The sequence below is a fragment of the Arvicola amphibius genome, chromosome 15, assembly GCF_903992535.2.
Source record: "Arvicola amphibius chromosome 15, mArvAmp1.2, whole genome shotgun sequence".
NCBI classification, from domain to species: Eukaryota; Metazoa; Chordata; class Mammalia; order Rodentia; family Cricetidae; genus Arvicola; species Arvicola amphibius.
In genome coordinates, this window is record NC_052061.1 from 51,297,427 (window position 1) to 51,312,516 (window position 15,090).

Sequence of the window (15,090 nt, forward strand, 5' to 3'; positions counted from 1 at the left end):
ACCCACATGGCAGCTCACAATTGTCTGTAACTCCAGCTCCAGGGATTCAACACCCTTTTCTGGCCTCCGAGGGCACCAGGCACCCACACGGTACACAGGCATTCGTGCAGGCAAAACACCCAAATAAAAACTACTGAAAATGGGCATACTTGTGTGCATGAAATGCACATATAAAGACACAGATTTGATGTTCATGCCCAGAGAGCACACACAGAATGACCTTCACGAAGCTTAGTTCTTTAGGCGATTCTGTTGGAGTGTGAGGTCTCCTTGTACAGATGTGCTTGCAGCCAGAATTCCTTCAGAGCGTTTGCTCAAGTGCCTCCACTCTGAATCACGGCTCTCGGGCTCCATGAGGATTTCCCACACCAATCCCTCCAGGCTGATGGGTGGCCACTGACTGACGGTCAGGACATCTGAAGTCTTGAGGACAATTTGGAATCCAAAGGACCTTTGCGGGTTTGGTGAGGAAGGCTGTTTCTCACTGGCTCTTCTGCCATCTGAGGCTGCTCGGCTTAGTCTCAGGCAGAGCCCTGACATCAGGGACAGAAGTCCAGGTGTCTTCAGCTGGTCATATCAACAGGTGAACAAAGACTTGGATAGTTTCGGAGGCCAGCACATCTGGTATGCTAGGATGCACCGGGTGGAGGAGGGGCTCACATGGTCACATGTCTAAGTATGTGATTTCTGGGAAAGAGAGCTCAGTCAGGAAAACGTTTACCACGCAGGTATGAGGCCCTCATTTCAACCCCCAGAATCTGTAATACAATAACCCCAGGGCTGGGGAGAGTAGGAGCCCTAAGCCAGGGATGATGACATGCACTCATAACCCCGGGGCTGGGGAGAGTCGGAGCCCTAAGGGTTGAGTTGGCCAGCTCCACCAGTGAGAGGCCCTGCCTCAAAAAACACAAGGTGATGGCTTCGGAAGCACCGTAGAGGAGTTGTCTTCTGGCCTCTACACGCACGCGCACATTTGCGCGTTAGCCCCGCCCCTAAGGGTGACTTTTGAGGTGAAGCCTGTTAAAGCTTTCTGTGTGTCTGGTTTCCCATCCTAGACACTGGATGGGAAACCAGCAAGCTCAGCACCTGGATTTATCTGGAGGTTACAGGTGAGAAAGAGGATGCATTCTCTGGTTCGGGTCCTTCTCTTACCGTTTCCCCTCCCGTGTGTCACAGGAAATAAGCAGTTATTTCCTGCCTTCTTTCCTTCCTTAAGAGCAGTGTGCTTTTCAGCATCCCTAGAATGAGGTCCTGGTTGTAAGTATGAAATTCATACACATTCAAAAGAGATGACCTAGGATCATTCGAATGTGTAACCCACAGACACAGTGGGTCGGTACAGTCTCCACCACCCCTGCCCGCCCTCACTCCATCTGGGGATGCTGAGGAGCGGTGCACATGCTGGCTTGGTTTCCAAGGATCTGGGGCTACTTAATGGCCCCCCGAGGCAGAAACTGGTGGCGGGAGGCCTTCACAAAATTTCCCACAAGTATCTTCATGTTGAGGTGGCACAACTGTCGCCGTGGTAAAGAGGGACACGGAGCCTTGACCAGATGGTTTATCTCCAGGGATACAGAGTCCTCCATTTGGCTAGAAGTCTGCAGTCAGTTCCACAGAAGTTTCCAAATCCGCCGTGCCTCAGAGATCAGCTCTGAGTCAGCTTCAGGCTCTCAGGCTGGTGTGTTACAAAGGCACGTGACTTTTCCAAACACTCTGCCACTATCAGGTGATTCACCACAGGAGTGCCAGGGTTACAGACACACGCTATGCGCCCACCTTTTTGTGTGGGTTCCACAGATCTTAGGACAGCAGGCTTCTATGGCTAGTGCTTTCACCAGCTGAGCCGTTGCCCCTGACAACATGTCCTCATCCTTCTATGTGGCCACCTCTCTAGCCGTAAACTTTACATGGAAGAAGCTGTGGCTTCCTAAGTCTGATGGCATCCCTGGTGAATGACAGGCAATCAAAATGCATTTTGATTGATGGGTGGGACCACGGGCTTCTTCTACCTCATTGATAACTGAGCATCTGAACGAGGTAGACTTTCTGTTGTTACCCTTTGATGGCAACTTGTGTTTTTAATAAGCCCTCTTCCTAGTATAGGAAAAAAAACCCTCTCCAATATGCTAATTACTTTCAACTGCCACATACTGGGAAGGCTTTGACACACAACAGTTCACCCCGTAAGGTGAGAAAAAAACACCTGCTTAATTATTCTAAAATAAAAGCAATTACTTTTAGAGGCTTGACTCCAATATTAGTTTGTACCAGCGCATCCTCATAGCAAGTTAGCATGCCTAGTTAAGAGGTGTCAGAAACCAAGCACGTTTAGCACAGTGCAAAGCTGCTCAGAACGACATGCACCATGGAGACAGGAGGCATGTTCAGTTAGCCTGCAGAGTGACAGACGGGAATCACCTTGTCCCTGTGCTAGGCATGGCCCCATAGACATGGATTTGAGAGATGACTCCACATTGGCCCTAGAGATAAAAGGACTTAACATCAAGAAGACACTGGTGCTTTGGGCCATGGCAATGCCTCAGGATGGGACGGCGCCCCACTTGGCTGCTTTGGTTGGACTCCTTTCTTTCCTCTAAGGCGGACTCACTCCACCTGCTTAGCTGAGCGCTACAGGGCCACAGCTGCTCTAGGTCAGGGACTCGAAGAGCGGTGGCTGCCAGGACTGCAGAGTTGCCTCACAAACAACTCTGGATTCCTCAAATAAACCAGATTTATAGTCAGTCAGGTGTGATGGCACAAGTCTGTAAATCCAGGTCTCAGGATGCTGAGGCAGGAGGATGAGTTTATTAGTGAACCTGGGCTATACAGAAACCAGTCAACTAAATGGCTTTCCACCCCTAAAGGAAGCTTGAGTAAGTTACTCACCCCAGGTCAGTTTATCTGGTTATAAAATGGGAACCCCCCCCCCACAGACCCTCCCAAGGATACCGTTAGGATCACCCAGAATCCCCCAAGGATACTGTTAGAATCACCCAGAACCTCCCAAGGATACAGTTAGGATCACCCAGACCCTCCCAAGGATACCGTTAGGATCACCCAGACCCTCCCAAGGATACCGTTAGGATCACCCAGACCCTCCCAAGGATACCGTTAGGATAACCCAGACCCTCCCAAGGATACTCTTAGGATCAAGGAGACTAGACGTTTAGAGAACAGTATATGTGAAGTGTAGTAACGAATCCTTAGCATTCTTAACCAGTGAGAGGCTAAGAGGCAGCTAAACAGTTCCGAATACAGATCAGGACCCCAAATGAAATAAACTCACAGAAATGACGGACACATCATAGTCAACAGACACCAGATAGCACTGTTTCTTATGTTGACTTCTTTTGAACATTTATTAAAAAAGCAAAATGTATGTTCATCTCAAATATAACAGTTAAAAATGGAAAAGCAATACAAACAACGTGTTAGCCAGCAGCATCGCCCGCCTGCTTCAGCCTGTTCCGGGTGAGCTCAGTCACCGCCCGCCCGCCTGCTGCCCTCCTTACTTACAGTGCAGGTGAAACCAAATCATATAAAATTAACAGGTTAGGGTTAAATAAGCTTAAATAAGAGTGTTAAATACAAGACGCTTTATCGGAGTTTCTGTACAAAGATAAACAAGTCTGGGGCTGTCCGCAGGACTCTGCGGGCACTCAGCATCGGGACCGCTAGTGGGAAGGGAGGCGACTGTCCTCAGCAGAGCGACTATGAGAGCAAACTAAGCACTTGACATGACCTCCGACGGGTCCAGCCACTTACAAGACATAAGCATCTCTTTAAAAAAAAACCAGAACACTGTTAATATTCAGGCACCGTTTGTTTCTGCAATAAATATGTCTCTACGGTAAGAGCGTTTGTGCTAGTGCTAGACTTCAGGGCTCCTTGTGGCCAGAGCTCTGCCGTGGCTTCCCGCGCCCTTCTTATTGCTATGGTAATGTGGCTGTGGGAGAAAACTACTGTACATCCAAAAAAATAGAGCACCTTTAACATTAAAGTCCACGTCTGGTTATCTGCCTCCGTATTTATTTTTACAATCCTACAGCCCTGCTATAGTACACTGGCTTAGCATCTCTGCAGGTCACCCACTTCAGTTAGTGACACCCAGTTCTCTCCCCCAGGGAAGCTGAGGCCAGAGCACTGTCCGGGAGCCTTTCAGCTGCCGGCTACTTCTGCGTTCACCAGGGGTTACATTCATCTTCTGCTGCAGCTACCCAGGAGTCCAGGTCCCCTGACCTGTCCTGCCAGGGTGAGTCGCGAGACACAGGACGAGCAGTGAGAATCTACCTACAGGTGGTGGAAAGCACACGGAAAGCCGCGTTGGCAACTTGGAAGGGACCGTGGGCGGGCGGGCAGGTGGGCGGGCCAGCCCAGGGTCCCCGTGAGGAGCAGCTGGCTGGTCAGGCCTTCTTGTCGATGGTACTAAAGAACCACTCGGTGAATTTGCGCAGCTGGGCTGTGGCAGTCTGCGATTCTTCCTGCAGCCGCATGTTGTCTTGCCTCAGGTGTTGGACCTCAGCCTGCAGCACTGCCTTGTCCTGCTTCTCCTGTGGGGACCAGAAGTCCTGTTACAGAGCACTGGTAGGCCCCTCCCACTGAGCAGGACACGAGGGTCCCATTCTGACTTAATCCCAGGGTCTCTCCTGCCTGGGCTTTGACACTTACACAGGGACAGGATGGAGCTGCTATGTAGGACGACTGTCAATCAGAAGCTATACTCCCCTCACCCACCGGGAAGAGACAGACTGAAGCAGTTGGTGTGAACCCCTCCAGCTCTGCAGGTCTTCTCCAACTGCCTTCCTCTCTACCTAAAACTGGCGCCAAAGTGGCGGCCATGGATAGTAAATCTATTCCACCCTTGGCCTCTGATGCGGCCATATTTCCATGCCGACCTTCAGTCTGCCACTCATGAGCACATAAGAGTGGGATTTTCACAACTGTGTGGCGCTTCTAACAACAGCCATGAGGAACACACAAGCTTCAGGTCTCTAGTGCTGAGCGCACAACAGAGAGGTGGAAAGCAGAGACTTGCTGGCAGATCAGCTGAGCTCACCCTGGCAGTTCCCCTCTACACTTGACCTTAGCCTCTTCGCTGGTGATGGAAGACACAGACCGTCAGAAAGTGTGTCCACATGTGGATGTGCATGCACACTCAGACACACGTGTTTCACACACTGCAGAAGCTGTCTCTGTGCCACCCCCCCCCCCCAGCCACTCCCTCCCAGCACTTTTGGCTGTTGTATAATTCGTTCCTCACTCCTTCCTTCCAGCTCGGTCCAGTCCCACTAACACTCACACCAGCTATAATCCCTCTTCTCCCAAAGTCAAACCTCCTGGGGCACTCTCTGCGATACACATGCCCCTCTGCCTTTATGGGCAGCAAGGGGCACCTAGTACAGTAAGGACACAGCAGTGGGGACCAGCAGGAATTCGTGCGTAAAGAATCTTGTTCCTCTGAGGAGACACTGGCACAGGAACATGTGCACACAGCTGTTCCGAGGTGGGCGAGCTGACTGAACTCTTGGAGATCTCGTTTTTGGGGAGCAACTGACTCCCCTTTGGACTGGCTCACGTTGGCTGTTGCAGTCAACAACTCACAGAATCTAAGATGCTGACTTGTTGCGTCTTACTTCACATGGGGACTTCACCGTGCAGAAGGCCCAGTCACCCTCAGGCAAGTTAGGAGGACTCCCTGCACCCTCAGGGAAAAAACCACACCAGCTGCCCGTGAGCAGGTGAGCGCAGACCCAGGGACTCTCCCTCCTGTGTCCAGGTCTGGTGAGGGTCTTTATCGTCCTGGGTCTCTTCAGCTTCTTTGCAGGAGTGACAGGGGCCGCATGCGGGCAAAGCCCTCTCTCTATTGGTGAGCGCCAGCGGTCATACCTTGCGAAGGTCAGTCTGCAGCTGTCGGAGAATCAGTTCGAGCTGATTGACTTTCCCAGTCAGTGTGGAGGGCGATCGCTCCCTGGGAAATGGCATAATGAAGAGGACTTAAGAAACTCAAGGCTAGGATATTGCTTGTGTTGGTGTTGGTAAACTTCTCACTACAAACATTATGTATAAGTTGATGATTTGGGACAATGTCCCCAGAGCTACCACTACAGACTGAGAATCTGTAAGACACCAAGACTGGTAAGGAAACAAAGACCAGGATTATTCAAATGGAGAAGAGGTAGGCCAGAGCTAAGTCCAAGGAACCAAACATGGACGTGACCTCCATAACTTGCTTTTGTCAAGAAAACAGAACCAGGTTCAATAGTAAGTTAACAGTGGCTCAGTTCACAGGGAAGTCAGACGTGGGGTTCATGCATCATAAATAGCAGGTACAATCCTCATAAATGTCAATAGCAGGTGGATGGTTGGATCAAGGACCAGGGTCTGGGATGCCCTAGGAGGACCCACAGCATGAGTGGCCTGGCGGTCCAAGATTGACTAACAAGGGGGTCACGGCCTGGTGCTTTTGTAGTAACTAGGTAGCTGACCTGAGGTCCCACCTGGTCCTCTCTGCCAGTGAGACTGGCTACTGTGGGCACAGGCCAGCCATCAGCAGAGCAATGGTCACATGGTCTAGTGGTGTCACTTCCAGCACGGCAGGAATCCAGGTTAGGCTCACTGTCAGACTCTCCCCTGCCTGGCCTGGGGTCCCTGAGTTCTGGGACAGTGGGAGGGGTTGCCCACTTACCCAGAGGCATCCATGAACTCCTTGCCGCTGGTGGGATCCACACACAGGGACAGCTCTGGGGCCCCTTCCAGGTCCTGTCCATGCTGGAGGTCGGTCAGGGCACAGAAAGATGCCACCCTCTGGTCTGGAGATGAGGAACACACAGAAAGCAGTTTGGTGAGAGCCACCAGGCACCATGCCTTTGTACAGACCAATTTACTGAATGGAATCTGCTGGCCCTCCTTACCACAATGCCCTGTTTGAAACAAAACGGAGAAACAGAAACTCAGGCAAGCTGTTGGCAATGAAAAAGCATGAGACTGACAGTCCTCCGTGGGCTGTATGGAACAAACCATATACACAGAGACAGGGCTACCATCTTCTTTCCACACCCCAAGTCATCTAAAGCTACTGGCTGGGCATGGGTTAGCAAGCTGGATGATGTGGCTGGCGGACAGAACCATGGAGATGGACCCTTCCGCAAGCTCCCGTGAACTCGAGAACATTCCTGGGATAGAACAGCCAGGGCACACGTCCCTGGTGCCTCTCCCACCCCCATTCAGTATGTGGACCACCATGCAGGCGTGCAGACACATGAAATAAATAAAACAGGCTACGAAACAGCAAGAGCCAGTGTCAATCACCTAGGTAGGAGGCGTGGTGACAGAGAAGCCCGAGTTCTTCATCTGAGTCAAGACCTGAAATAAGATTTAGAATTCTCCCATGAACAGGAAGATCTCTCTGACCTTGAGAATCTCGGGGACACTTATGGCACCTGAAGGATGGGGTTGTGTGGGTATAGCATGCATGGTGTGCTAGCATTTGTGTGTGTGTGTGTGGGGGGGGGTCTATGTGCACCTATCAGTGTAAGAAGACAGTAACCAGAAGGCTCCGTGCCAGTGTTAGATAGTGTCATACATCATGATGAGATAACATGCTTCATGTTTTAAGCGTTCTAGTTAGAAGCAGGGTGTTAACGTCTGACATATATGTGTTCAGTTACAGATCCCACCATTTCAGATTGTCCTGCATGATCCACTCCGCAAAGTTAAGAGAACAGTGGTAGTGAGAGCCGCCAGCTGGGCCCTCTCATTAGAAATGGTGCATGGAGCTCAGCGGGAACAGCGATGCCAGCAGAAACACCCACAACCTGAGACAGAGCCTCCTCTTACAAGGCATCGTGAACTTGGCATTCGATGTTTCCAGAAAGCTGGGCAGGAAAGAAAGGCAAACAGGAGCAGTCCAGCCTCTTGGGGCTGAACTCTGACCCGGAACTCAGGTCAGCAATACTTTGAGGTAGCAGGAAATATCTCGTCTTTGCAGGACATGGGGACAGATTCAGGAAGCTGCCGGGGGAGCCTGCCTTGCCCCGGGACTCTGAGTGCACGTGCAGGCGCAGCTGGGACTGAGCGCTGAGGTCCACAGTGAGCATGGGAGGCTCTTCTCATAGGGCTTGATTAATGGGGAGGAGCTGTCTCCCGCTGGCTGCGGCGCAGGCCTCCTAATGAGGTGACCCGCCTGTTTGGTTGATGTAGGGTCACACACTACCAGTTAATTAAAAAGGCTAGCGATGCTGAGGCTGCCAGGAGCACATGATGGAACGTCACTGCAGCCATACGGAGCTGGAGGCACAGCCGACTTATTCACGGTGCCCTGGGCCCTCTCAGAAGTCCTGCTGGGCCCACCGAGTGATCCAGCCCATCAGGGTTCTTGAGCTGCATGGCCCCCACCTAACACCTGCCAAGGGCAGACAGGTCCTTTAATTGCCTTTTCTATAAAGCCCAAGTCTAACCCACAGCATGACAAAGACCCTGCAACTGCTCAGCCCTAACAGGAAACCGCGCAATCCACTTTTGCCTGACACTGGGGTGTTCGCACTTGGTGAAATAACCTGGAGCTTAACAAGTTAAGGCAGCTTGGCCACTGCCCACGTCCACACATGGTCTGCCTGCACAGAGGTAGTGGGGACGGATCAAGGGGAACCCTGGCTGGGAGTGAGAGGCCTGGGTGGCTACAGAATTCTGTGCACACCAACTATGGCCTTTTGGCTAAGATCTTGTGTAGAATTCTACAGTCTTCTTCTGTGAGGGCCCCAAATAGACATCTTATCATTTAAAAACAATAGCAACTGAAAACTAGAAAAACCCAGGCTGGGTAAAGTGCTTGTTGCACAGCTGCGGACCTGAGTCTGGACCCCTCACACACACGGAGAAACTGAGCATGCTGAGTGTATGTCTGGAACCCCAGTGTGGGAGGCAGAGGTAGGCAGATCCTCGAGGTTCACTGGCCAGCAAGTCTAGCTAAATGGTGAGCTCCAGGTTCAGAGAGATCCTGTCTCCAAGGGCGATGAGGAGAGGAGAAGCTATCAGAGAAATCCTAATGTCAACCTCTGGCCTCGATGGGTGTCCACACAGGCAAACACACCTGCACATGCATGCTTGCAGTCCAACATCAAGAGATTCTTTTTTTTGTTCGTTTGTTTTTGTTTGAATTCCATGCATTCATTTTTACCATGTGGAGCCTGGAGACAACCGAGCAAAGCTGTCTTTGTTTTTCAGTGTATTTGGCTCTGAGGGCCAGGTCTCACACCTGGATAGAAATACTGTAGTCTACTTCAGCCATTTCTGTCTTAATCTATAAATCCCCACACGTGAACCAGAACAGGACACGCTCCAGGCAGCCCCAGGGAGTCACATACATGGTCCTCTGGCCAGGGGGGCAGAAGTCAGTGCAGATTTGCCACCCAGCCAGTGTGTCCCGGAAGAGCAGGCTGGGGACTCTGGGTAGGCAAATGCTACTCTCCCAAGAGACACTGAGTGACTTTCAGATAAGGCTCACCTTCCTGACACTTTCCAGGGACATTCTGCCCCTGCACCTTACTTCTCTGATGACAAACACTCTGCCATCACGTGACCTGACCTGGAACTTCATAGCACAAATAAAACCACAGAAAAGGCAAGCTTGGGAGAGTGGCTGGTGTGTGCAGGCACAGCTCAGGCCTGGCGCCTGAATTATGGGGTGGCCTGTTTGCTTTGCCCCTCCTGTTCCCACAGGCTCAGCAGGTTTGGCTACTGGGAACATCAGACATGTTTGAGGGACAGCCAATTTGCCTCTTTAGGTATGCTGAAACTTATTTCAATGCTATTATGTAAGTTCATGTGGGGCGGGTGGTAATGTCCATGTGTGTTCGAATGCTGAGGTCAGAGATCAGCTTAGGGCATTGTTTCACAGGTATGTCTACCTTTCTTTTAAGACAAGGTCTCTCCCTTGGCCTGGACCTTGCAGATTCTACTAAGCTGGCAGGTCAGCCAAACCCCAAGGATCCTCATGGCTTCACTTCCTCAGTGCTGGGGCAGTGCACAGTGTGCCCAGCCTTTCCACTCAGGTCTTCTTCGCACTTGCACGGCCAGCGCATTAAAGACTGAGCCATCTCCCCAGCCCCGATGTCATTCTAAAGATCTGAAAGGGCATAGCACTATGCAAGAGGAAGGCTAATCCACAGGCTGTTCAGTGACAGCGGACGGTAAATCACCCCAGACTTCAAACCACACCAACACGACAGGCAGGGCTGTGAGCAGGGGCCACAGGGATGAGCAGAGCCATAAAATGCACCAGAGACTCAGTGGATGGCAGGTGGCAAGGTAAACAATCTCTTCCACAAAGAAGGCTGCTCTGATCTGTCTGTCGAAACCACAGAGGAAAAGACTTGCATGGACTCTGCAGCTGGGGAAGGGGAACCAGCGCTGCCTGGACACCCACCCGTGCTTCCTAGACACCCGTGGGACAGCGACTCGGCCGAGCCGACAGGAAAGGAAACAGAACACACTGCACGTTCCACAGCAAAGACCCTGGTCCGGGCTTCTGTCGGTCTCCAGAGGCAGCGCTGCAGAGCTGGCCTGAGACACGGGAAGCGGGAGCCCTGGAACTAGCCTTTGCTCAAGACACAGAGCCGCCTTGGCCTGAGACCACTTAGGGGATTTAAGCTCATTTACCATATAAAACCTGACCTCGCAGTGCTTGTCTCTCTACTTCTCCACCACTTACAAGACCACCAGGAGTGCCCAGCAAGGTGTGTTCTGTGTGTGCGCATACAGGCTCAGACAACAATAACTCTAAAACTTTAAAACTTCTATCAGCTTGGTGCTGAGTATTTAAAATAAAAAACTTTTCATCTTCAAAGTTTATATATATAGACACAGACTACATATATATACAGACTACATCTATCTATCTATCTATCTATCTATCTATCTATCTATCTATCTACAGACCACACACACACACACACACACACACACACACACACACACACACACACACACACACAGTGTGTTCATTTGGTCATCTAATTCCTACAGCAGCCCAGCACTGACATTAAAAGCATGTGAGCACACAGGTCTCACGCTCAGTCTTGGGGACGTGGTGACAGCCACCGCCCACAGTAAATACTGGGCACTTAGAGGATAGGCCTCTTCAGGCTAGGGACATAGAACCCAGTCTCCGGTTGCCAGCATCATGTTAATTTTGAAGCATGCTTGCTGTTCACTCCAGCAGGTAAGCAGGAAACGCAGAACCACACTGGCTGACTCCTGATATTTCGATGATGAATGAGTGCAGCTAACTTCAGGATCTGTGTGTGTGTATACACTCATGTATGCGTAGGTACATGCGTATGTGTAGGCCAGCTTGTTGGCCTTGAACACGCACTGATTTGGGTAAGCTCAGTCTAGTGAGACCCAGCGATCTGAGAGCATCTGCTTCCCCAGCATGGAGATCACCAGTGTGAGTGACCATGTCTGGCTTTTCACACAGGCTCTGCAGGTCACACTCAAGTCCCCATGCCTGCAAGGCTAGCGCTTTTCTGACCGAGCCCAGCCCGTTAATGGTAGGACTTTTCAAAGAGACCCCCACTTTTCCCTTCCTGGACTCAGTCTGACCCACAGCCAAATTTTCTACTTGGCTCTGATCCTGTTCACACGGTCACGTCCTGTTAAGCCTGGGTTTAGGTGAACACACTATTAACACCACCTGCAGGGGATCCCAGCCCAGCCACACAGCCCACGTTAGAGCGCCTACAGCCCCCACTGCTGGCAGCACCGGCAGCACCGGCAGCACCGTGGGGCAGGGCCACGACACACTGCAGATCCCAAATGCAGTTTCTACGGAGCGTACGTTGCTCTTGAAGTGCTGGAAAGTGAAAAACTCATTAAGGAAATGAGTCGGGGCTGTCTAGAAAACATTACTTCACGCAGCAGAAGACAAGCTGGAAGGGTTTTGCTGTAGTAGGCAAATCTGGAATTCTGTTCAGGAACTCTGACAGGCGAAGGGCATTGCCGCATCCCACACCAGACAGAACTGGACATATTAAAATAAAGCCTGGCATGTGACCCAGTCAGGTCTTAAATGTGACTGTCACAGCACAGGGGAGTTGCTGGCCCTGCGCTGACACCATTGGCACCCAGATCACCCTCTCAATCCTAGACCAAGGAGACTTCTCCACTCTTGTCGTGTGCTTTTTGGGTTACACTCTGGTTATTTATCTACTTGTAACCGATCTTAACTGTGCTGTATTATTTTATATATGGAATAGTTTGCTATTGGCTAGTTCTGAGGAATGAGATTGTGGGATTTCAGATCTGGGGAGGGGATGTGGTTACTGAGTCTCACTGTGCTCGAATGAGAAGACATCGCTTTGTAACCTGCAGAGCGACCCTGGCTTCCGTGCTTTTTGTGGCTTCCCGGAGCAGCAGAATTGTTTTCCACACTGAGCAGGTGAGTGCCCGCAGCTCAGCTTAGATGTACATGAACACGGTTTGCACACTTATTTGCTGCATCCACACACTTCACTAGCCTACCACGGAGCCAGCGCACATTTATCTGGCCATATTGTATCTCACATGCTCTCTCATTACTGCATAATTAAGTCTTCCAAATGGTAATATTGAATTATTTTTCACTTTTTATAAAGTTGACTTTCCTAGTATATAAACTGTTTCTCACTTAGGTGTTAAATACATTCTGATGCCTATGTTCTTTACTTTTTCAAAAGGAATTATTCTATTTTTGAGTCATTATTATGCTATTTTAATTATTATTGATTTATAATAGGTTTTTTGTTGAAAACTGTTCATCATTTTTTTAAATGGGTGCAATTAAGTTCTTAGCATATCTTCAGATAGTGGAGTTCAAATTGCACTTATCTCAAATTAATTCAGAAAGGACTGTCATTTTTACCAGCGAGGATTCTATCCACTCCTGTCCTTGTCTATATTAAGACTCTACAGTTACTTAAGAGCGGCTCTGTTCGCTCATTGTAATTCTAACGATGGCTTAATTTCCAAAGAACACACAGTTGGAGCTTGCTGGTGTGCTTACGGTGTCTTCCCAGGGTGTTACAGAGACTGTGTGGGACCTGAGCCAACCAGACCTCTCTCTGCTGTGTGAACACAGCAGCCTTGACCACGGCACCACCCTAGTGTCCGGCTGTCCTTGATACTTGCTCTGCAACAGATGATGGTAGGTATCATAGCCTGGGACTTCTCAGATCAGACATCAAATAAAAATAAACTACTTTTATTCCACTAGGGATTCCATCATGCATGAAAATATGCACTGACCCCAGTGGGTGCAGAGTTCAGTAAGGGTGTGGCTATTCCTGACAGACACAGGAGTGGGGTCCTCTGGATGAGCCTGACACAGCTAGGCTCCAAGCATGGGCTCTGGTAGCCTGTGGAGCAGAAGAACCACCAAACTGAGCCTCAGACAACTCAAGGCACTGAAGAAACAGACCACGGATGGCGGTAGCATAAATTTTGGGATGGCTTATTATGTAGAAATAGTAGCTAGAAAAACCAGGAATACTGAAAAATTGTCTATCTAGTTAATTTTAGAATTTTTTTCCCAAGACAAGGACTTCGCTATGTAGCACTGATATCTAGGAACTCATTTTTTAAGATCAGGCTGGCCTCAAACTTGCAGAAATCCTCCTGCCTCTGTCTCCCGAGTGCTGTGATTAAAGGTGTATGCCACCACTGCTCAGCAATTTTAGAATCTTTACTAATTTCCATTTGATCCTACCTTCTAGATTTATAAGCACGGCTGCAGTTTTAAACCACTGACATCATTCTTTTTCTCCCTCCCACACTACATGTGTCAAGGATGCCAGCGCAGAAACGAAAGGCTATGGATTCACTGGGTTCCTGCTGCGGTTACATGTGTGTTCCCCACAGGCTCGTGTGTTTTAACACCCGGTCTCCGGCTGGTGGCGCTGCTTGGTAAGGTTGTAGAGCCTTTAGGAAGTAGAGCATTGCTGGGAGAAGTGGGTGTCTGAGGGCCCTGGCCCCACTTCCAGTTTCTTGTCTTGTTTCCTGAGTGTGGATACAATGCTGGGGTGGCTGTGCCATGCCTTCCCTGCCGCAATGGACGGTCTCTCTCTGGAACTGTGATCAAGATAAGTGCTTTCTCCTTTAGTTGCGTGGTCAGGATACTTTATTACAGCAACGAGAAAGAAACTAAGGAAGCTCTCTTGTTTAATTTCTCAACTTGAAAGCCCTGCTCATCAACATATTCCCAACTGCATTATGTAGACTATCTGGGAATGAGGATATATCCTTCATGAGACTTTGGAAGGATCTCTCAAATCTTATCTTTTATTAGAAATAGGTCCCAATTCTATTAGATATACTTTTAGGAAATTAGAATAACCACTCTTAATTACTTCACCTACTAACTTACTATAATTAAAGCTTTTCTTTTATTAAACTAGTTAAACTCTTGCCTGTAACAATGAATAACCCCAGTCTACTACAGAATTTCATGTGAGTTTCTCATTGCAGTCTTACAGACCAAGGCGGTCTCAATGGGGCTCTCTTTTCAGAGATGTAAAAAAAGAAAGAATTCTATCACACAAGAAAGTGGCCTCTAGATTTCAGGAAAGCCTCTCACAAGGGCATCATTATTCTCTGATCTGAGAACAATTCACAGCAAACTTGGTAGTTCTGAGCGATAGTGGGTATTTTGGAATATTCTCTAGTGGCTTTTCAATGACCTCCACACTCTGGCTTTTGTCCTTGACCCCCATTTTTTTCTTGCAATAAATACTCAATTATGTCACCATGAAATTTATTCCTATGTAGTTGACATTCCTCAATAACTTCTTTTAATCACTCTTTAGTGTCACTCAGAGAATATGTAATGAGAAAATGTGGAGGAGGGAGAGGTGGCACCTGGTGTTCAGTGGACATGGGAGCAGCCCGGCCGAAGCCACGAAGCAGTGTCAGGTGCACGGTTTCCCACCTGTAGGATGAAGGCTCCGAGTGCTGTGCTGAGCAAGGGCCTCACAGGAGTCGGCTAAGGCACTGTCAGTGAGCTGCCATCGCTAGGTTGTCTGGGACGGATTCCCTTTAGCCTCTCAGCTAATTCTGGGA

The 15,090-nt window shown here is 49.6% G+C and overlaps 1 protein-coding gene across 4 annotated transcripts in view; it reads right to left on the reverse strand.

Moving 5' to 3' along the window:
* Positions 1 to 3,353: 3,353 nt before the first annotated feature.
* The window catches only part of Sipa1l2 (signal induced proliferation associated 1 like 2), a 154,228-nt gene continuing 142,491 nt past the window's right edge, over positions 3,354 to 15,090 (reverse strand). For 2 of the 4 annotated variants that reach the window (XM_038312779.1, XM_042054231.1), the window contains 3 exons: positions 6,686 to 6,809; positions 5,887 to 5,968; positions 3,354 to 4,550 (listed from right to left, as the gene is read on the reverse strand). In XM_038312779.1, the coding sequence (XP_038168707.1) occupies positions 4,404 to 4,550; positions 5,887 to 5,968; positions 6,686 to 6,809 (353 nt within the window). In that variant the 3' untranslated portion in view covers positions 3,354 to 4,403. Of the gene's footprint in view, positions 4,551 to 5,886; positions 5,969 to 6,685; positions 6,810 to 6,911; positions 6,921 to 7,308; positions 7,363 to 15,090 lie in introns of all 4 variants that reach the window. The other 2 variants (XM_038312777.1, XM_042054232.1) reach the window with 2 other exon arrangements.